General features: G+C 40.8%; 1 protein-coding gene across 1 annotated transcript in view; it reads left to right on the plus strand.

The window, feature by feature from the left end:
- Nucleotides 1–21,280, plus strand: part of RAB40B (RAB40B, member RAS oncogene family) — a 51,161-nt gene that overhangs the window by 23,155 nt on the left and 6,726 nt on the right. The window contains exons 2-5 of the mRNA XM_032792744.1: nt 11,599–11,659; nt 12,751–12,811; nt 15,934–16,011; nt 18,195–18,417. Of these exons, the coding sequence (XP_032648635.1) occupies nt 11,599–11,659; nt 12,751–12,811; nt 15,934–16,011; nt 18,195–18,417 (423 nt within the window). The remainder of the gene's footprint in view (nt 1–11,598; nt 11,660–12,750; nt 12,812–15,933; nt 16,012–18,194; nt 18,418–21,280) is intronic.

Consider the following 21,280-nt stretch of genomic DNA (forward strand, 5'->3'; position numbering starts at 1 on the left):
TCCAGTATCTCCCGTACGGTCCATGCTGAGGCTCTTTTTGGATTTGCCACCTGCGCTGATAGAGCTCTACGCTGGGCAAACAGGAAATGAAATTCAAAATTTTGAGGGGCTTTCTGTTACCTGGCCAGCGCATCCGAAGTTCAGGATCGCTGTCCAGAAGCGGTCACAGTGGTGCACTGTGGGATACCGCCCGGAGGGCCTAATACCGTCGCGGATGTTGCGGCCACACTAACCCTAATCCGATATGGTAATACCGATTTTAGCGCTACTCCTCTTGTTGGGGAGGAGTACAGAAACCGATTTAAAGAGCCCTTTCTATCGATACAAAGGACCTCGTAGTGTGGATGGATACAGCGTTAAATTGGTTTAATGCTGCTAAAATCGGTTTAAACGCGTAGTGTAGACCAGGCCTAAGTGTGCATATGTCCTTGTGCTTTGGCAAAGTATATGGTGAAAGCACCATAATACAATTTGACTAACATTATTTGGAAATAAACAGGTAGTAGAGGAACGTTCAGATGAAAAGTGCAATATAGGAGGTAGGTAAGATCCATACCTTTTCCTCAATTTTGTTACTCTTCAGAATGTTCTTGTTACTTTGCATTACCACACACAGACCCCATTGTGCTAGTTGTTGTACGAACATAATACAAAACAGGGAACTGTGGTGTTTTGAGAAGTTGTTGTTATATAAATGCCATCACTAAAAATCCCATGACCCGCCTGTTAAAAAGACAAAATCTACCTATTGGCCTTCGAACTACTGCTACTTCAGTACAGTATTTGGCACTCTTATCATTGTGCTCAGTTGCTTGCAGATGAGGAATAAACTTAGTAGTCTGTCTAGCGCTGGCAAATTGTGGACTTCTTGTTTGTTTGCTATTATGTAATAATGACTCTCTGAGAATAAACCCCTTAGCATTTTGTGCATTCAAAGCCATTACAAATAACTGTCACATACATTCACTTTGCTGGAGGATTTTAAAAACAGAACGCCATAAAAGCATACATGCGGGTGTACACAGTGCCAAATTCTCTTTATACTTGCCCGTATAGTTCCATATATCTTATTGTGTAAAACAGTTTTCTCTTCTTCCTTCACCCTCTCCCAAGCTCCCCTCCCCCAGCCTACAGCAACAAATACTGGACTGTAAATTTACAAAAACAAAAATGAGTGCAAAACCAGCCATTGGTATGCCAATATGAAATTGAGAAAAGGATTGAGACCTACAAATACTTAACAGTGTTAGTTAGAAAACCATTCCAAGGCAACACTGACACTCTCTCTTACATTAGATCTTGTTTCAGTTTTGTATAGGGGAAGAATTGCTGTTTGAAAAAGATTTAAAAAAACCCCCAGATAATAGGATTTTTAAAAAAACTCTTAGATTTTATAAAAAAATCACATTATTTTCTCTAATTTGTAACATGTTCTGAAATAAACTTAATTCTCAGCATTGCTGACCAGAGGGGTAGCCTCAGCATGTCTGTCATTTTGGTGAAAGTAAACTGCTTTGGGACTGGCAAAACACATTTGTGTGGAGAGGCAGATAATTAGTGAAGAGTTAAATTCTCTGTTGGTGTTGATTTGGATGGACACACACACATATGCTGGAGGGATTAGCTTGGGGAGGGGATGGTATAAAATCCTGTGGTCATGACCATAAGCAAGTGGTTTCCCAGGATAGAAGGTAGGAGTATCCAAGGTCTGTTCCAGCTCTCATGCTAGTCAATGGCAAATCTCCCAATGAGGAGCTGGCCCCGTAAGGAAACAGGGCCAACCTCCTACAGAATAAACTGAAGGAGAACCACCTCTTCCATACACTCCCTTCAAGGGGAGAGAAATACTATTTCTGTATAGAATCCTATATCTTTCTAAAAAACAAATCTTGATGAGTTTTCTGAGATTTCTGAAACTTGCAGGATGATATTCCCTTCTGCTTTTCTGAAAGCCATGACTAAAATGCACCAAAATAAGGGAAGCATGAAGTTTTTTTCCGCTGGTAATACGAATAATACTTATACACAATAACATGTTATATATATCACCTTTCATCTGAGGATGCTAACTGAAATCTGTAGTAAACATTCAGTGAAGGAGCTACTGCCTGCCTCAGATATCCTTTCCTTTAGATGAACGGAGGAGAGGAAATGCTGAACTGAAGTTTGTAATTGATGCTTCCTTTTGAAGTGGAAAGTTTTTTGTTTTTTTAATTCCAGTTCCCATGGCAAGATAAGTCTGTAGTGATATGCAGATAAAAACAGACTATTTCATCACTTACTAGTAAATATTAGGACAGGATAGAATTAAATGTGATTTCAGTTTGCTCTCTGCTTCCTTTCTATTTATAGTGATAGGCATGGTTCACTGGCTCTTACTTCAGTTAAGACAATTCACTAGCTGATGCCAAATGGAGTTTCCTTCTTTTCTGAACAAATATTTTTCCTATGTGTTTAGTGTATTTAGTCATCTTAGATTACATTATTGTAAACTGAATCTGGGTTTTAAAAAGCACATATACCAAATCCATCAAAAAATGTCTGGATTTGGTGTACAACATGACTATCAACAATTCCATTTTTCATCTAGTGGCACAAATAGTGAGAGGAGAACAAAAATAGTTGTAAGCACAAAGGTTTTATCCCCTTTTTCTTTAAATCAAAGGTCTGTTTTTGTTTCAAACAGGGCTTTTTTGGTTTAGTACTTGTTGCTTTCTGTTTTGTTTTTTTAACGAAGAAAGGCAACTGATGGAAAATATACAACAAACTTTATTTACAATACTAGTTTGATATAGTATTGGAGTCAATAATATGGGTTAAAGCTGACAGGAAGTCTTCTGAAGGAGTCGCCAAAGTCTAAGTAACCGTAAAGTTTATGAGAAAGGCAGTGTAGGTGAGGTAATATCTTCTACTGGACAAATGTCTGTTGGCGAAAGGTACCAGCTTTCAAGCTTCACTGAGCCATTCTTCAGACCTTCACTTGACCTGAAGAAGAGCTCTGTGAAGCTCGAAAATTTGTAGCTTGTACCACCAGAAGTTGGTCTAATAAAAGATATTATCTTGCCTATCTTGTCTCTCTCATTTCCTGGGACCAACATGGCTACAACAGCATTCTTAAAATTTATGTAAGATGGAGCTCTAGCTACAAAGGAGCTTTTATCTCATGACTGAAGAACACCCCCTGTGAGTGTAGAATTTGTGTAAATTTCAATATTCTGGCTGTTTAGAGGGAACTAGGCCGTCAGAGTGAAAGGATGGAAAGAGTTCTATCCATGTGCCTGCAGCCAGAACATTGTCTTTTTCAAATAGCATCTGTTGACAGGTGGGTTTCAAAATGAGAAAATTGTCATATTCAGGAATCAGCAAATTGTGTATGATTACTTTCTTAATTGTGCTTTATGATTGAGTTAATGAATCAAAGAATACTTTTAGGATTTAAAATATTGTAGATTAGTTTGTAATTTCAATTGGCCCTATTTTTCTTTATATTTTATTGATTTTTTTTTTTTTTTCCAAAATAAGGGGAAAATGGCGGGGGGACGACACAAAAGAACAAAAAAGTAAAGGAAGGAAGGGAAGCTGGGGGGGAAAAGGAGAGTGACATTGCAGTTTCCAACTGCTAGAGATTAATCAAAGGTTTCTAAAAAAAAAAAATTCAAATTTATCTGAGGTCCCTCTTCTCCGGAACATTACCTGCTTTTTAGCTGTCATGTCAGCCTAGTTGCTGAGCCAAGCTTCTATGCCTGGAGCCAGCCTGCTCTTCCAGCTGAGGAATATGAATTGTTTGACTACAAGCACTGCTCTAGGGAACCAAGCTTTCCATGAGTTGGATAGTTTCTAAGATGATGGGCTGTATCTCAAAACACAGTTTTGGGAAATTAGTTTTAAGGTGGTATCCATTATCGTAGTGATCATCCTACTATGTTTTGGAGCCACAGGACTGTCAGCCTAAAGATAAAGGCTGTATGATGCTGCAAACCGGGGAAATGGAAGCTTCTAGATGTTTTGGGGAGTTACAATTTACAGAAAGCCACTCTTGGCTTCCCACCCACTAGAGAAATGTTTTTTAAATGTCATTAATTTTCCTAAAATAAAGCTGACAAATAGTACCTGGGAAACTCTCAGGATATGCAATATTCTGGGAGACACATTCATTTTAGTAATACTAATTTTGCCTCAAAGGATTAGGGTTTACCATCTGCCCAGATCTCTTGCTGCCTCGGCTAAAATGTGCTCTAGATCATTTTTTTACCAGACTCTCGATGTCATTAGGGGTGAGCATCCCTAAATATTTCATATGTTTGGAATGTCACCTAAAATTCCAGTTGTCAGAAATTCCCTACTAGCATTTTTCTTATGCCCAGAATTTGCTTTTTCCCTATTGACTTTATGTCCCAAGAGGTGTCCAAATGCATTTATTAGTTTTAATAGAATCTTCAGGTTTGGATACTAGGGCAAGAGCATTGTCAGCATAAAGCATGATCTTGTGCTCTGTTTGACTTATCTTGATTCCATGTTTATGTTGTTTTATACAGACAGCAATAGCTAACGGTACTAGGGCTAGGTCAAACTGCATCCCTGTCGTGTACCCCTGTGAACTGGGAATGGTTCTGAGATAATGCTATTAGTAACCACCCTGGAAAAGGGATTCATATAAAGAAGTTTAATCCAGAAGGTAAATTGAGTACCAAATCCGAATGTGGCAAGTAAGTTTAAAAAAAAAAAAAGGGTAATGACAGGATAAACAGTCAAAGGCCTTCTTTGCATCCAGGGACATGGCAGCAAGAAGATCCTTTGACTCCCTCGAAATTGCATTGATGCTAATCATTTGACGCAACTGTCAGATCAATGTCTGTGATGGATGAACCTCACCTGATTACATGAATAATTTGGGATAGGATTTTATCAAGCCTTTTGAAAGGGCAGTAGCTAATATTTGAGTGTCACAGTTGATGAGTGAGCTTCACCTTTATTTACTATGCAGCCTGGGATCTTTAGCATGTCAGGGGATGACTGAAACAACAGCTTCCCTTAAAGTGTGAGAGAGTGTATTTTAATTCCTGGCTTCATTTTACATATCCAATAACTTGGGAGCCAAGACTTATTTTTCTCAGTATGTGTATAGTCTGTACACTTTAAACAGATAATTACTGTACTAAAAACTAAGTTTGACAGACTGGATTGGAAGTTTGAGAATGATCATGAAAAGTCACACAATCTTCCTCTGTTTGTGAAGATCAATATGATAACCAATTTCCTGAACTTGTTTATGTAGGGTTGTCCAGCAATAATGGAGTGGGGCTGTTATTTGAAATACAAGACTTAAAAATACACCTCTACCCCAATATAACATGACCCGATATAACACGGGTTCGCATATAGTGTGGTAACCCTGGGGCTGCAGCAGCGGGGCTCAGGCTTTGCTTTAAAGGGCCTGGGCTCCCCGCAGCGCTGGAGCTGTTTAAATCACTGCTGGAGCCCTGCTGCCGCTACCCTGGGGCTCCAGCAGCAGGGCTCGTGTGGCGATTTAAAGGGCCTGGGGCTCCCCACAGCCAGAGCCCTGGAATCTTTAAATCACCGCTGGAGCCCTGCCACCACTACCGTGATATAACGGGGTTTCACCTATAACGCGGTAGGGATTTTTAGTTCCTGAGGACCGTGTTATATCAGGGTAGAGGTGTATTTTTTGAAAATGATAAATTAAACTTTCTTAGTAATGTTATATGAATGAAATGTGAGTATTTTTTTAAATTCACTCTTGTAGAAAATGTTCATTGAAGAAAGTCAAATAATCTAATGTACCTAAGCAATTCTGCTGCTGAATAGACTTTGGCAGATTCACATGAGGATATCATTTAACAGACAGTGGTGTGTCTCAGAGTAGCATTCTGTATTTTTATGTTTCATTTATTGATCAATTTCTCTTTTCTTGGTGGTTTTTTGTAAATATGACTTTTATTATCTTCAGGAAACTACTTTGTTACTGAGACCCAAAAGATATTATATAATGCTTTTATTTAAAAAAAGCTTGCTAGTAGCAACTCCTACACATTAATATTGGCAGCTGCACTGGTAAACGTATACGAGACCAGTATTGAATATCATCAGAAATAGCCACAAACATTTTTATAGCTCTATACTTGAAAATGTTTCTTATGGCACTGGTAATTACTGCAGTAATGCTTGTTCAGTTTATGAAGCAATGTTAGTCACACTATAGTTAAAATAGCAAGTGAGGCTGTCCATTTGTAAGCCTATTTTGGGGGAGGGGGGTTGCACTCCGTTAAAAACACAAAAATCTCAGTGGCCTCACCATTGGGAGATTGGATCTGGGGCCAGGGTAAAACATTTTTTTTTTTTTTTTTTTTTTTTTTTTTTTTACCAAATTTGAAGTGAAATTGACAAGGGATCCCTGAATTATAAGTTCCTAAATTTACAGGTGTTGTGGGAGTGAAAAAAGTAAAATATGCACTATTTTTTTTTTTGCCATTTTGTAGCAGAAATCAGGCAAGAAATAAAACTTACTTTATTGAATTTCCCTAGCAGTGATCTAGAAGATAACTAAATTTTGGTGCTATCTTAAGGTCTAACTTCAGAAGTTTAACTCTTGCATTTGTAACATCTCTAGGGAATGTCAGCTATCCAACATTTCAAATTGTGGGGTGCTCCCCCTGGTGGTGCACAACAAGCTGAAGGACTTGACTGGTTATGAGTTTTTTCTTATTTCTTCAGGGTAACCAGTGTGTGTTGGTCCAAACTGGACACCATCAAAGTCCCCTCCCCACCCCCCTTTTGCCCTGTGCCAAGGGGACCGTGCCTGGGACATGAATCTCCAAAAGGGGACTGAGCAAATAAAAGTTTGGGGGCCTCTGGTCTAGCACATTAAATGATCCTGGAGACTGATATTCAGTTTTTGTAGAAGGAAAAATTTTAACCCCTTTCCATAGAGGGAGACTTAAAAATGTAACCCAATCACTAGGGTGATTGTCAGTGGAGGATGGAAGAGAATTTTTCCTTCAAAAGGTTCATAAATCTGTAAAGTGGCACAAGCATTGTAAGACTAAAACATTCTGTTCTTCAAGATCATGGATAAAATGAGGTTATGGTTGAAGACAGTAATATGACCTGATTTTTCTAAAGGTATCTCTTACGGGAGTGGAGTTATGATACTTGTTTAAGTGAAGCCTTAACTTTGCTTTTCCTTGGTTTTATAAAAATAAAAAGTATTCTTCAAAAGTAATATACTCTCAGACAACTGCACCTTTAATGATGCTTTATATGAAGGGACTAGTGCATCTCTTTTTTTTTTTTGTGCTAAATTTATCAAACCATAATTGATTTTAGAGCAGGCAAATTTTATTTTCCGTCCTGAAATGCTGTTTTGACTATTTGTTCTGCCTTATTTGCTTTTGAAATAAATCACGTGACTCGTGTTTGGAGAGAAATGGCTACTCTATATATGGATACCCATGTTTGTATGTGAGCAAGGGCATTTGTGTGCAAACAGGAGTGTTCACTAGTTATCTGATTTTTTTTTTTTTCCCCCCTCTCTCCCTTTTATTTAAAAGTTTGCCATCCAGCCTAGGAGCAGAAACAGTACAGTGTAGCTTAGGTGATCTCTCACAGGCCACAAATAGTAAATATAGTATTCAAATTGAGCAGAAACAACCCATTGGTTGAAAAATGTTGTTCCAAACTATCCGGTGAATAGCTACAAATAAATATTAATTGAAATTGGGAGCAGTTCAAGTATGATTTACAAAAAGAAAGAGATATGTTTCCCACAAATTACTCAAAGAAATTGCTCAGCTGGATGTCCCAGATCAGCAAGGTGTATAAGCATATGCTTAACATTAAGCACCTTCCCAAATTGGGTCCTTAATTTGTGCCTCTGTCAATGACCCTCTCTGATGCCCACATCTGTGAATGATATGCTTCACTTGAATTTTCCATGGTAGATACATTATAATTACTGTTCCAGAGTCTCTTTACAGTTTTGCAGATGTAAATAATAATAAGGCATAATTACTCCAAAGTCTGACTTAGAGTTCAAACACATTCTTTCACAAATTGGGCCAGAACCGTAACAGTTTAGAACTTGCAACAAATTAAAATGTTGTTCTTTAAAAAAGCAAAACCAAAACTCAAATACTGCTCCCAGCAGAGTTAAAGGATTTATTTTCTTGTTTTCTAATTTCTACTGAACTAATCTGCATTTATGTAGAACTCTTCTGTAATCCTTATTGTGTAATAGGATGCTGAAGAAACAGATTACCTTATTGTTGCTTGCACTTACAGTAGGCTCTTGATACGAACTGTACCTTTTGCTCTAACAGCCTCCTTCATCTCCCTCTACGCCACAGAAATAGATTTCAGGTTGTATATATTAGAGCTGAAGCCAGACAAAGCTATTCCATAGAAGAACTTTATTCATTCAGAAGAACATTAGACTTCTACAACCACACAATTGAAATCTATTGGTCTCATTGTTATGGTTTCATGCTGTTTCTGATGATTCATGGCAAAAGCCTTTACCTTTCATTCTAAAAGTCACATTACAGTGACTAATGCTAACTGCGGAGAAGTTCAGATTCTGTTATTAGCTGTTTGTATACATAAGCTAAATTCATACCCTAGTTTGTTTTTCCTACATAGTCTTGTATAGCCAGTGTTCTGACCTGTTAGAGCAAGTCAGAATGGTATCTAGGTAGGCTTTTATAAATCAGAAATATGTAATATAACTTCATAGAGAATGCACTTCATCTCAGTTGAACTCCAGGAAGGAGACTGGAAAGAAGTCCGTAGCACAACAAATTTAGAGATCCCAGTGACCCAAAGCCAGATGCATGACTCCAGCCTTGGCTGGAATCTGATCAGATCTGATAGGAAAAGTAGTGTTGAGCGTAGTGAGTACTTGGATGCGACCAAATGCCAAGATCGCAGTTAGCATTAGTTTAGTAGATATTCTCTCTTCCTTCTGTGTAAAAATAGAAAGATAACTGATATTGCTTTAATTTATTATGATCTGTTATCTTCACCAATCCTTTGGACAGTGGTAATGTCAAGGTGTTTTCTACAGTTCTTAAATTCTGCTCTTTCTCTTCTGCTGAGTAACAGCTGTTTGCACCAATTCTCTCCTGCTGCTTCTTACAGTCGCATCACTTCAGCTTCATGCTATCTAACTTCCATGCTTTTCTCTGGCCTTATCTCCCTCACCTAAATGTCCCCTCCTCTTTCTTTTGTTTCCATTTTACCTAACAACTTTTTTCTTCCCTTCCCACCCACTGCCCTATAGTACACAATGTAAACAAATAAATTTTAAAAAAATCAAGAAAATCCCACCCAAAACATGCAAAATTGATGCAGTCCCTGCACATTGCAGTTCATCAGCTCAGTTGATACAGACACCACATACACATCTGATAAACACCATACAGATTACAGACCTTCCCATAGATCTCCCGCAACATACACACAGGGATACAGACAACACAACAAAAGGCTCTCCCCTCCCTGCCACAGGACCACATACAATTGTTACACCCCTTTCTTCTCAGGCGTGGGTGGACAGCGGCATTGGGAGATGGATAGACACACTAGGTAAGGAACAGAATGGGTGAGGAACCACTGCTCCCCAGCCTGCACACTCAAGTTCTCTGCAGTTAGGATGGAGGCAGAAGGGAACACTGGTTGATCCATATGCTGGGGGACCAGCTGTCCAGCACATGGAGCAGCTCTGATGCTCGTGCAATTGACAAGGTTGGGACAAGATGGCACTGGTCTCACAGACGTGTTACCCATACTAGCTGTTTGTGACTCCTGGTATTTCTCTCCTTCTGCCCATTCACAGAGAAGTACAATGTGCAGTATTCCTACCCCAACACCCCCACCACCACCACCAAAAGAGTGCTTTATAACTGTGTGTCTAAGTAACTGGCAGATAACAATACTATATCTACCATTTTTTCTTCCTCTGATAAGGATTTTCTGAAGATTTCAGCTGTGATAAACCCTATTCCTTGCATGTTTATTTTTTCCACAGCAACACATTTTGCCTTCTTTTCAATCTTGTTTCGCTTATCTAGTACTTTGCCTGCAGGTAATAAAATATATCACCTTTGGTCTTCATAAATATGAGTCAAGTCACATTTGGGTAAGTTCTCAGAGCTAGTCTCCACCGTTGTCACTGATTTGGGGGAATTCTTGAGTAAGCACGTTGAATTAAATAGGAAATGACTGACCTACGACAAAGCCAAATGTTTAGAGAACACTTGAAGTGCGTTTACCAGTGCTACTGCATGGTTTGGCTCAGTGGTCAGACTGTTACACATTTGTAAAGAATGTTCAATACTTGAATTTGAAAGATCTGTTGTATTTTTAGGATCTCTTAAGGTCCTTAACTGTATGCTTTGTAGGTGTGGTACCCAAGCCCAGTGCTTGAGCACTGATGCTAGCTAGCATTAGGGTAGGGTTTTGTAGTGCCACCCACAACCACATAGCCATTTCTGACTACTATTTTCTAAGCTAAAGAATTATGACTTTTACATTTCCGCCTCAGAAAGTGATATAGCTAGGGCTTAATATTGTTGTACTTGGTCAAATTTTACCCCAAGGCCATTCCGTTCAGGTTAGTAATGAACAAAAGGAGTAAACATCTGACAGGCTGTTATGTCGTTCATGTGTAATGGGGTTGATGGTTTTGGTCCAGTCTGATCCAGTTAATAGCAGACTAGTGTCTGCATTGTAAACATACCACCACAAGTACTATTCATAATGTAGTCTCAGGTGCCATTGAGATGGAGACAGAGCTATTTCTTAAACCCCTGGAAATGGTAACTCACTTTTTTCTAAAAGATACACTGTAACTCAACCAAAAGTTAAGGGCTTGCTATAGGACTTGCTGGGTGGAATTGCCTGGTCTGTGCTATGCAGGATATTAGACTTGATTAAAAAGGTCCTTTCTGACCTTAATGTATCAATAAGGATGCGAAAAGATCTGGAAACAAGATGCCAGTCCAGCTTCTTACAGCTGCTTTATAAGAAGAGAGAGCATGGGAGCTGTCCTTGGAAACCAGAGCTGCCAGGAGTCTAGAGCTACCATGGGAGAGTAATTTCCAGGGGAGAGATGAACAAGGCAGTATGTCCAGGGGAACAGAAGGAAAGGAATAGCATTTAGCTGGGCAGCATCTGCAGTTGGTAAGGAGGACAAGGTGGCAGCAAAGTCTGTGGAGGGCAATGAGGGAAGAGGACAGTGTCTTCTGTTTTTCAAAAAGGATGAAACTCTTTTGAACATACACCAGTTGCTTACATGGAACAGTGGAGATAATTGCTGCAAGAATGTTGTATAATCATGAATGGGAAGAGAGGTGGCCCATTAGACGGAGCTGGGAAAATGTGCTCCTGAATGAAGAGACTGCACTCGTACTTTGAACGGTCTCCATAACTTCAAATCCACAGAATGTGTTTGACCCATACATATTGCACTAATGGAAATATTTTTCCTTCCTGTTAACTTATTTTAAAGATTATAAATATCTAGACACTGTACTTAATGCAGAAAGTCTAAGATTCTAACTCTAAACAAAATTTATTTTCCAGGTATTGATTACAAGACAACGACAATACTTCTGGATGGCCGTCGAATAAAACTACAGCTGTGGTAAGTGTGTGTTTGTTCCATTGTTCTTCCTCAGTGCCTTTTAAACAATATTAGTCAGTGGACTATAACTCATCAAGGCAGGTAATGTCTTCTGCACTCTGAAAGCGCCAAGCGAAAGGACGAAGAATGGTTTAGTGGTTAGGATGCTAGCTTAGGACTTGGGAAATCTGGCTTCAGTTCTTGTTCCACCGGAGGCTTCCTTTGTAACCTTCAGCAGGTCACTTAGTCACACTTCCCCATCTATGAAGTGGGGATAATAATGCTTTCCTACCTCATGAGGTGTTGCGAGGATAAATAAACAAAATATCGTTAGGTGCTCAGTGACCCTTATTGAGAACCTATTATATTCACATTCAGTTCCGCTGGAGACAGCGGTCATTTGCTTTGTTTTCTTTTGCTGCAAAAGATGGGCTTTTCTTTCATAAACCAGGAGACAATTTTGTTTTGAGATGAAGTAAGCTCAAGGCACGGTGCTGTAAAATATATTTGACTAATAATATTCATATTCCTTATTTTCCACTGTCAGTGGCTTGAGTAAGGCTTGGAAGTTCTTGTTCTCTTATTTTGATTAAGCTGAGCAACTCTCTTTTTAGAGCAGCGGTTTTCAAACTGTGGGTCAGGACCCCAAAGTGGGTTGCGACCCTGTTTTAATGGAGTTGCTAAGGCTGGCTTAGACTTGCTGGAGCCTGGGGCCGAAGCCCAAGCCCCACAGCTCTTGGCAGCAGGGCTTAGGTTACAGGCCTCAGCAAGTCTTTGGCCCTCCCACCCAGGGCAATGGGGCTCAGGCAGGCTGTAGTTTCGGTCCCCCCGTCCTAGGGTCATGTAGTAAGGGGTCATGGTGCCATGAAATTTGAGAACCCATTTTAGAGCAAGGGGTAAACGCTAACACAGAAAGCGAGTTAGTGTGTAAATAACTGCAGAGCGCAGAAAAGCTCTTCTGTGTATTGGTGGCTGCTACTGCCTAACAGATGGGAAGAGAGTGATGCTGTCCAGTTAACATGAGCTGATGTGTGTATGAGTTGCTTATATCCAACTCTTAACATAAAAAGTTGCCCTGCTTCTCTTAATAGCCTGTAACTTACTTTGTTTAGGGATACATCTGGACAAGGGAGATTCTGCACCATATTTCGTTCCTATTCAAGAGGTGCTCAGGTAAGCTCAAAGCTATCTTCATTCTAATATGTAATTGCTGGCGGATGGATGGATGAATGAATGTAGAGCTGGTAAAGATATATCACAAGAGTAGTGAACCTTATTACACTGGCTCTTAAGAGTTCACTGTATAAAGTAAATTATCACACAGATACTGTAATATTCCTGAATACAACACAGGGGTTTTTGGGGGGAAAGAAATAAGAGCAACCTCAGCAAAGGGACTGTATCATTTACTTTCTTATTAAATAAATGAAGAACAAGACTAAACTTAGAAAATGATAGTGTAATACACTAACTTGATGCATAATCTTAAGTCTTACTCCTCCCAGGAGTCCCCAGTCACTACAACAGCCTGTTATTGCCCAAAGCTAACGTAGCTTTCCCTTAAGCTCAAGCAGTAGGGCAAGGGTTCTCAAACTGGGGGTTGGGACCCCCCAGGGGGTTGTGAGGATATTACGAGGGGGATCACGAGCTGTCAGCCTCCACTCCAAACCCGGCTTTGTCTCCAGCATTTGTAATGGTGTTAAATATATAAAAAAGTGTTTTTGATTTGTTAGGGGGGTCGCACTCAGAGGCTTGCTACGTGAAAGTGGTCGCCAGTACAAAAGTTGAGAATCACTGCACTAGGGACTTGTACTTTTAGACCCTATTTCAATAGTCCATCCCTATTTAGTAAAGCATGTGGTTAAAGTTAACCACATGCTTAAGTGCTTTGTTGAACAGGGATGGATTTAAGCATGTGCTTAAAACAGAGGAAATTATAAGAAGACTGTAAATTTGCATAGCATACAAAACAAGAAGATTAGCTAATACCAAAAGAGGGTAAACTGATCCCAAAAGGGAAGGTATGACTTGCTGTAGCAGAATGTCATTATATTGCATAGGATTTTATGCTATAGGAGATAATCAGGTCCTTAGTCTGCTTTAATTTATCTTTGTTTTTTTCCTCAGACTCTCTCTGTTTAGTGTTAGCCTCACTTCAGGATCAGAACTGCCCCCGGGGCTTCTTGGAATCAGTTAAACTTTATTTAAATTCCAGTCCTACCTCTGTGTTCTTACAGTCAAAACTATCATCCATTCCCTGATAATCTCCCATCTTGATTAGTGTAGCCTGGTCCTCTTCAGCCCCTAGGACACCAATGTGGCCACCTTCAGACAATTCAAAATGCAGTCACTAAAATGATCGTGGTTGCCTTTTGATCTGGCAATGTCATCCCCATCTTTGACTCCTTCTGTTGGACCCAACTTCACCCCCACAGCAAGTCTGAACTTCTTGTCTTCTCCTTGAAAGCCCTCTATAGCTCTGAGCTGTCTGTCTGTCCATCCGTCCAAAATATTTTACTGCACTACATTGCCCCTCCCACCCCAACTTCGGTGCCAGTATTGATGCACAATTCATCTGCTTCCCCCACAACACTCTCCATGCTGCCCCTATGCATAGAATGCCCTCCCATTTCTGGTCTTCTAATCTGCTACCCTTTCCTCATTTAAATCCCTCAAGGCTCACTCCTTCCACAATAGCCACAAGACAAGTAAATCATAATTATAAATTTAAAAAATACATCATGATTTTTATATGCCTGACCTGAGTCACTGCCTGATCATATTGTTGTAAACACTGGCCTTCCTCCCCACTCCATAGTGTTGATGTAACAAACCAGGATAATAAAATCTAATCTTGAGCCTGATCCTGCAAGACCCATGCAGATGAGCTCCCATTGACGTCAGTGGAACTCCATCTGGATGCAGGGTTCTGTCTACATGGTTTCCCTGGCAGGATTAAGGGCTTTGATTGTAAGCTCTTCGAGGTTGGAGCTGTATAGTTCAGAAGAAGGGGCGTTTCTTCTAAAATGTCAGATCCACCTTTTGCTGCTATAAAAATACATATAAATGTGCTGTATAAATAAAGCGCTTTGTAAGTTTCATGCTCATGTTGCTGTCCTACCTATAACTTTGCTGTCTTCATTGAGAGGGAGAGTATCAGCCCTAACAAGATGCCACAGTCTGAAGCTACAGTAAGAGAGGGAGGTGCTCTTAGAGGAATTACATGCCTAATACTGCCCTCTAGCAACCACTACATCTCTATCAAAAGAGGGATCAGGATTTATATGCTGTACAGACATATCCAGTCCTTCTTATCATTACACCTCTGAATAGAGCAGTGGCTCTCAAACTTTGGTATTGGTGACCCCTTTCACATAGCAAGCTTCTGAGTGCGAGCCCTCACCTTATAAATTAAAAATGTATTAAAAAGTGTTAAACACCCTTGTAAATGCTAGAGGCAAAGCAGGATTTGGGGTGGAGGCTGACAGCTCGTGACCCCCTCATGTAATAACCACATGACCCCCTGAGGCGTCCTGACACCCAGTTTGAGAACCCCTGGAATAGAGGTTGTAGTAAAAGCTAGAGGTGTTATGGATGTTTGCTTCTTGACTAAAACTCCCAAGTGTACTGTATAAGCTAAACTTTCTCAAATTGGGTGTAACTAGAAGGATAAATAGTCAATGTAACTTAGTCAAGAATTGGGGAAATTATAAATCCAGTTCATTACTACAGTCTCGGATGTTTGTGCAGATACATTATCTTCAGTGTTTTTGCATTCTGACACATCAGTTTATTAGCTGCAGGTTGAAAACATGGAGTAGACTCCTAAAAGTATTGCTGTAAATAGTGATAATGTGCATTGGTTACTTCTGGTTGTGAGGTATTTGGATTTCCATGGAATTTGAGGCCCTTAGCTATTGGACACTATAGTGTTACTGGAAGCAATATATCTGTGTGACTTGTGCTGTATACATCACCCAAACGTGTTCATAATTTGGTTTTATAGTTGAATTAACATTGACCACAAACGGCTAAATCTGGGCCTGATCCAGCAAGTTGCCGAGTGCTTTCCACTCTCCATGTGCCCTTGCATTCCAACTTCTGTATCGGGACAAAGGCGCTGATTCTGGAAGATGCTATGAGATTCCACTCCATTCGGAGCATGCAGCATCTGGCAGGATTGTAATCCCATAATCCTGATACAGATAATAGAACGGTGTTAGAGTAAGACGGTACTATATGTTATGCATTTTGCATGTGTTAAGTGAAATTCATGTTAATATTCTTTCTCATAGGGGGTGATACTGGTATATGACATTACAAATCGCTGGTCATTTGATGGTATTGATCGATGGATAAAGGAGATAGATGAGGTAAGGTGCATCCTAAAACATCGTTTATGTATAACAAGACTAGTGATTAAGCATGTGTTTTGCTCATGGTGTTTTCCAGTTACTGGTTTATACTATGTAACTGCAGTCAGAATTCATCACAGGAATCCAAGATGACAGTCTTGTATTTTTGTTATACTTTTAGACTGAAACAAACAAGTGAACCGCCCACTTATTTAAAAAGATGTCAGTTCTAGATGAAGAAAATGGAGATGGAGATCAAGATTCCTAGGTTCAATAACCACTTTTGCCACAGACTTGTTGTGTTACCTCAGCAAATCACTTTACCTCTGACTCAGTTTCCGCTTATGAAAAAAAAATGCTTTTCCATCTCATATGGGGATTATGAGGTTTAAGTCACTATTTATAAAGCCTTAAGCACTGTTATAGTGCATTCATCCGAAGATCTCAAAAGACTATCCTGGATTTTTTTAATACAAGTGACTACTTCTCTGATACATACAAACTGTCTTAAATTAAAAGCAGTTTACCTGTATAATGTGAAAATATGTATTCTGTAAAAGAGGAAAATGGGCCTAAAATCCTGCACATGTGATGTGGGATTTGATACTATAATAATAACGCAATTTGTCAACACTCCTAGTTCATAGAGTTACATATTATAAATCCAGATCATCTCATTTGACCTCCTGCATCATCTCATTTGACCTCCTGCATAACACAGGTCATAGAATTTCCCTGAGCTAATTTCTGTATGAACTAGAGCATATCTTATAGAAAAATATCTAATCTGACATAGCTGAGCCGGTGGTGTGCTGTCTATGTATGCAACACATGCACTGCATGTCCCAGGATGTGGTGTGCCCAAGGGATGATTCTCTCTGGCCCCCAAATGCGCATGGAGGACACCATGTTGTAGAACAAGATTGCGTCCTCCGCACATCATGATCTTGCATGCACCTTTTGTGCAAGGTCACACCACATGGAGGATCAAAGAATCATAGAAGATTAGGGTTGGAAGAGACGTCAGGAGGTCTAGTCTAACCCCCTGCTTAAGGCAGGACCAACATCAACTAAATCATCCCAGCCAGGGATTTGTCAAGCCAGGCCTTAGAAACCTCTAAGAATGGAGATTCCACCACCTCCCAAGGTAATCCATTCCAGTGCTTCATCACGCTGCTAGTAAAATAGTTTTTCCTAATATCCAACCTAGACCTCCCCCACTGCAAACTGAGACCATTGCTTCTTATTCTGTAATCTGCCACCACTGAGAACAGCCTAGCTCCATCCTCTTTGGAACCCCCCATTCAGGTAGTTGAAGGCTGGTATCAAATCCCCCCCCTCACTCTTCTGCGGACTATATAAGCCCAATTCCCTCAGCCTCTCATTGTAAATCATGTGCCGTAGCCCTCTAATAATTTTCATTGCCCTCTGTTGGACTCTCTGCAGTTTGTTCACATCCTTTCTGTAGTGGGGAGCCCAAAACTGGATGGAATACTTCAGTTATGGCCTCACCAGTGCCGAATAGAGGAAATGCCATTTTCCATGCAAATGTAGAATTGCATACCTGACTAAAAATGTCACAGCATGCCACTAATCTGAGCTAACTTTAAGATAGCTAGCTTGAATATTCGAGAGTAGTGAAACTGCGGCAGCACAGGTTTCAGTGCAGACCAGCCACCCCAGAGTCCCAGATGGGCTTGACGAAGCTTTACGGATATTGGAACCTGAGCTAGCTACATTAAAACTAGCTTGGGTATGCCTACATGTGCTGCAATCATACACCCTCTCTGCAATGTCGACATACCCCCCCAAAGAGAGAATTCTGTCCTGAATTTAATCACAAATATACAGTACTTATGCTTTTAAAGAAGCAGCTTAACAAAGAAAATTTATAATGTTTTGTTCTCTGTAATAAACTGAATGCGGAAGCTTTGGGAAAAGACAGGTTTCAAGGATGGAAGAAAATAACTACTGCCTCATATCTCAAGAACTAAGCATAGTCCCTTAATTTCTCATCCCAACCCAGTATCTTGTAGGTATGAGAATGCATCCTTTTCCATCATGTCATACATCCTTTTGCCATTTAACATGCTTCATGAGTAGAGCATTGTTTCTGAATCTTTGTGAAAAGCTTACACATTTTATTGGAGGATGGGGTGAAGGGTTATAACACTAATCTATTATTGCTTCTCTTCACTCAGCATGCTCCTGGTGTACCTAAAATCCTGGTTGGAAACCGCCTTCATTTAGCCTTCAAGCGTCAAGTCTCCACTGAACAAGCACAAGCCTATGCCGAGAGACTAGGCATGACTTTTTTTGAAGTTAGCCCACTTTGTAACTTTAACATCACAGAGTCTTTTACTGAGCTGGCAAGGATAGTGTTAATGAGACATGGGATGGATCGGCTCTGGAGGCCAAACAAGGGTAAGGAAGACACAATATGCATTTGTTCATTCTAGTTCATCACTCTTAGAACTCTGACTGAACCTCCTAAAGCCTTAAAAGTAGTAGTGAAAAGCTGAAAACATTGAGACATGTACCTTAAATGCATTATTAATTTATTTTTGTTAAATTAAAATGTAAAGAGACTAGGTTTGCTAACAATGTTATTAGCTGATCTTTCCTTAAATGACATGTGCTGACAGTGAAACAAGGTGAATAGAACCTGAAAAAAATCATTTAGGGACGATTAAATTGAGAGCTTCTGTTCACCTTTTCATAATTCCAGAACAAGGGAACATTCAATAAACTGAAAGGTGACAGATTCAGTACTGATAAAAGGAAATACTTTCCCCACACAATGCATAATTAGCCTGTGGAACACATTGCCACAGGTTATCACTGAAACCAAGGGCTGAGCAAGATTCAAAAAGAGATTATTTAAGAACAATAGGAATATGCATAGTTGTTATAGTAAATACTTTAAAAAAAATTTTTGGAAGGGATATAAACCCGCATGCTTCAGGGTTTAAGCCAGCCTCCATTTATTGGAGATAAAGAGGAAACTTTCCTTGGAGACAAATAATGCCATATTTACTTAATGGAGGGTTTCTTGCATTTTACTCAGAAATATTCGGTAGTGGCAGCTGTTGCTGAGAGAATACTGGACTTGAGGGATGCATTGGTTTAATCAAGTATAGTAATTCTGTATTCCCATTACCTCATTATGATGAACTTCTTGTTACAAGCTTTTTTAAAAAGCATCTGAAAATAATTGTGCAGTGATAGCCATCTACTCATTTCATTTGAGTCTATTAAATATTTCATTGAGTCAGTAGCTTATATGATTCATTTTTAATAGCAATCAGACTGTAGAGGTCTGATCCTGCAAGGTGCTGAGAATCATCTATTTCCATTTGAAGTCAACAGGAATTGAGGATGCTTGGCATCTCGCAGGATCAGACTCTGAGGATTACTACAGGTTATGCTTTTGACAAAGTAATTTCTGGAACAGGTAAATTGTTAGATGACTCACCTCAGATGACTCCAAGATAAAAAGCTTAGAAAAGGAGGAGCAGAGAAACAAACAAAAACACACATCACCTAAGACAGTTACACCATCTGTGGATCTGTCCCAAGGTTTTGTTTCTTTCATGTTGTTAAAATGTTTCCCCAAAGTGTATATTCTAGACCTTCTCACTATTCTGACACAAACAAGAGATTTGTAACAGAGCAATAAGTTTCTTGGATATAAGAAGTATATAAGCAAATAGTGATGCAGTGCTGTCCTCACCCTCTAAATTTCTCCTTTAGGTTACCTATCAGTAAATGTTAGTTCTTCTTTGAGTGCTTGCTCATATCAATTCCAATTAGGTATGCGCGCGCCGTGTGCATGTTCGTCGGAAGATTTTTACCCTAGCAACACTAGTTGGGTCGACTGGGCGCCCCCTGGAGTGGCGCCATAGCGGATATATACCCCTGCCGACCCAACCGCCCCTCAGTTCCGTCTTACCACTCATGTCGGTCGTTGGAACTGTGGTTTTACTGACCTCCACCTCCCTACGCTAGTCATAGTTCTCTAGTTACTTTTTGTGTATATAGTTCAAAGTTATATAGTTATAGTTAATTCTTATAGTTCATAGTTAGTGTTATAGTTAAGAGGGGTTTGGGGATTAGCCCCTTCCCCGTACCTGGTGCCGGGACCCGTGCCCGGTTCACCGGGTTTCAAACTGTGCTTGGCCTGTCACAAGCCGATGCCGACAGGAGATCCACATGACTCCTGTCTTAAGTGCCTCGGGGAATCTCACCTGGCAGACAAGTGTCGTATTTGCAAGGCCTTTAAGCTGAGAACAAAAAAGGAGCGGGACTTTCGGCTAAAACAGCTCCTCATGGAGGCAGCTCTTACCCCTCCGCCTTTGGCACCGAGCACTGGATAATCGGCGGGCAGAAGCGCCTCATCAGCACCGGACCGCGCCAGTACTGCCAAGGCCTCTCGGCACCGGCCGTCGCTGACACCGAAGTCGACTCAGCACTGCTCCCTCTCCCCGAGGTCGAGAAAGCCTAAGACTCCTGCTGCTTCCGTGCCACCTGCACCGCAGCCAGAGAGCTCGTCTAAGTTGGATCTCCCAGCACCGCTCCGGTCGCGGGTCCCGATCTCATTCCCGGTACTAGTATGCCTCCCGGTACCGGTATGCCTCCCGGTACAGGTCCCCGGTGCCGAGTAGAGCAAGATCCTTCAGAGACAGAGACTCTCCCCAGGGCTTTTCAGTCCCTCCATGGCCATCCAGACACACATCAGTGTCGTCCCACACGGACAGCTCTTATGCACAGGACCGCAATTCCGATGTGCCCACCAGAGTCTTCCAAGAGGCCCAGGCCCAAGACCAAGGCCCCCATCAGTGGTCATTCTGGACACCTTGGGCATACCACCAGGCCCAAGGCGTACCAGTAGTTCCATCCCACTCTGTCCCATCAGAGCACCAAGTGCCAGTGGCGACAGTTAGCCGTCCCCCTCTGACTGCTACAGAGGAAGTCCCAGTTCACCCACCGGACTCCCAGGTTCCACTGGAGCAGGAGGTCAGCCAAGAGCAAGAGGCCACACAGGACTCGCTTGTCCCCGGCATCTCCTCTTCCTCTTCTCCAGATGAGGCGGTGGCAGGAACATCCTCCTAGGGTCCTCCTCCAATCGACCTGAGATCCCATCAGGACCTCCTGACGAGGGTAGCACTCAATATGAACCTCCAGGTGGAGGAGGTCCCGGAGATAGAGGACTTGGTAGTGGACATTCTGTCGGCAGATGCCCCCACCAGAGTGGCCCTACCGTTTATTCGGACCATCCAGACCAATG

This window comes from Chelonoidis abingdonii, chromosome 13, assembly GCF_003597395.2.
Source record: "Chelonoidis abingdonii isolate Lonesome George chromosome 13, CheloAbing_2.0, whole genome shotgun sequence".
NCBI lineage: Eukaryota > Metazoa > Chordata > Testudines > Testudinidae > Chelonoidis > Chelonoidis abingdonii.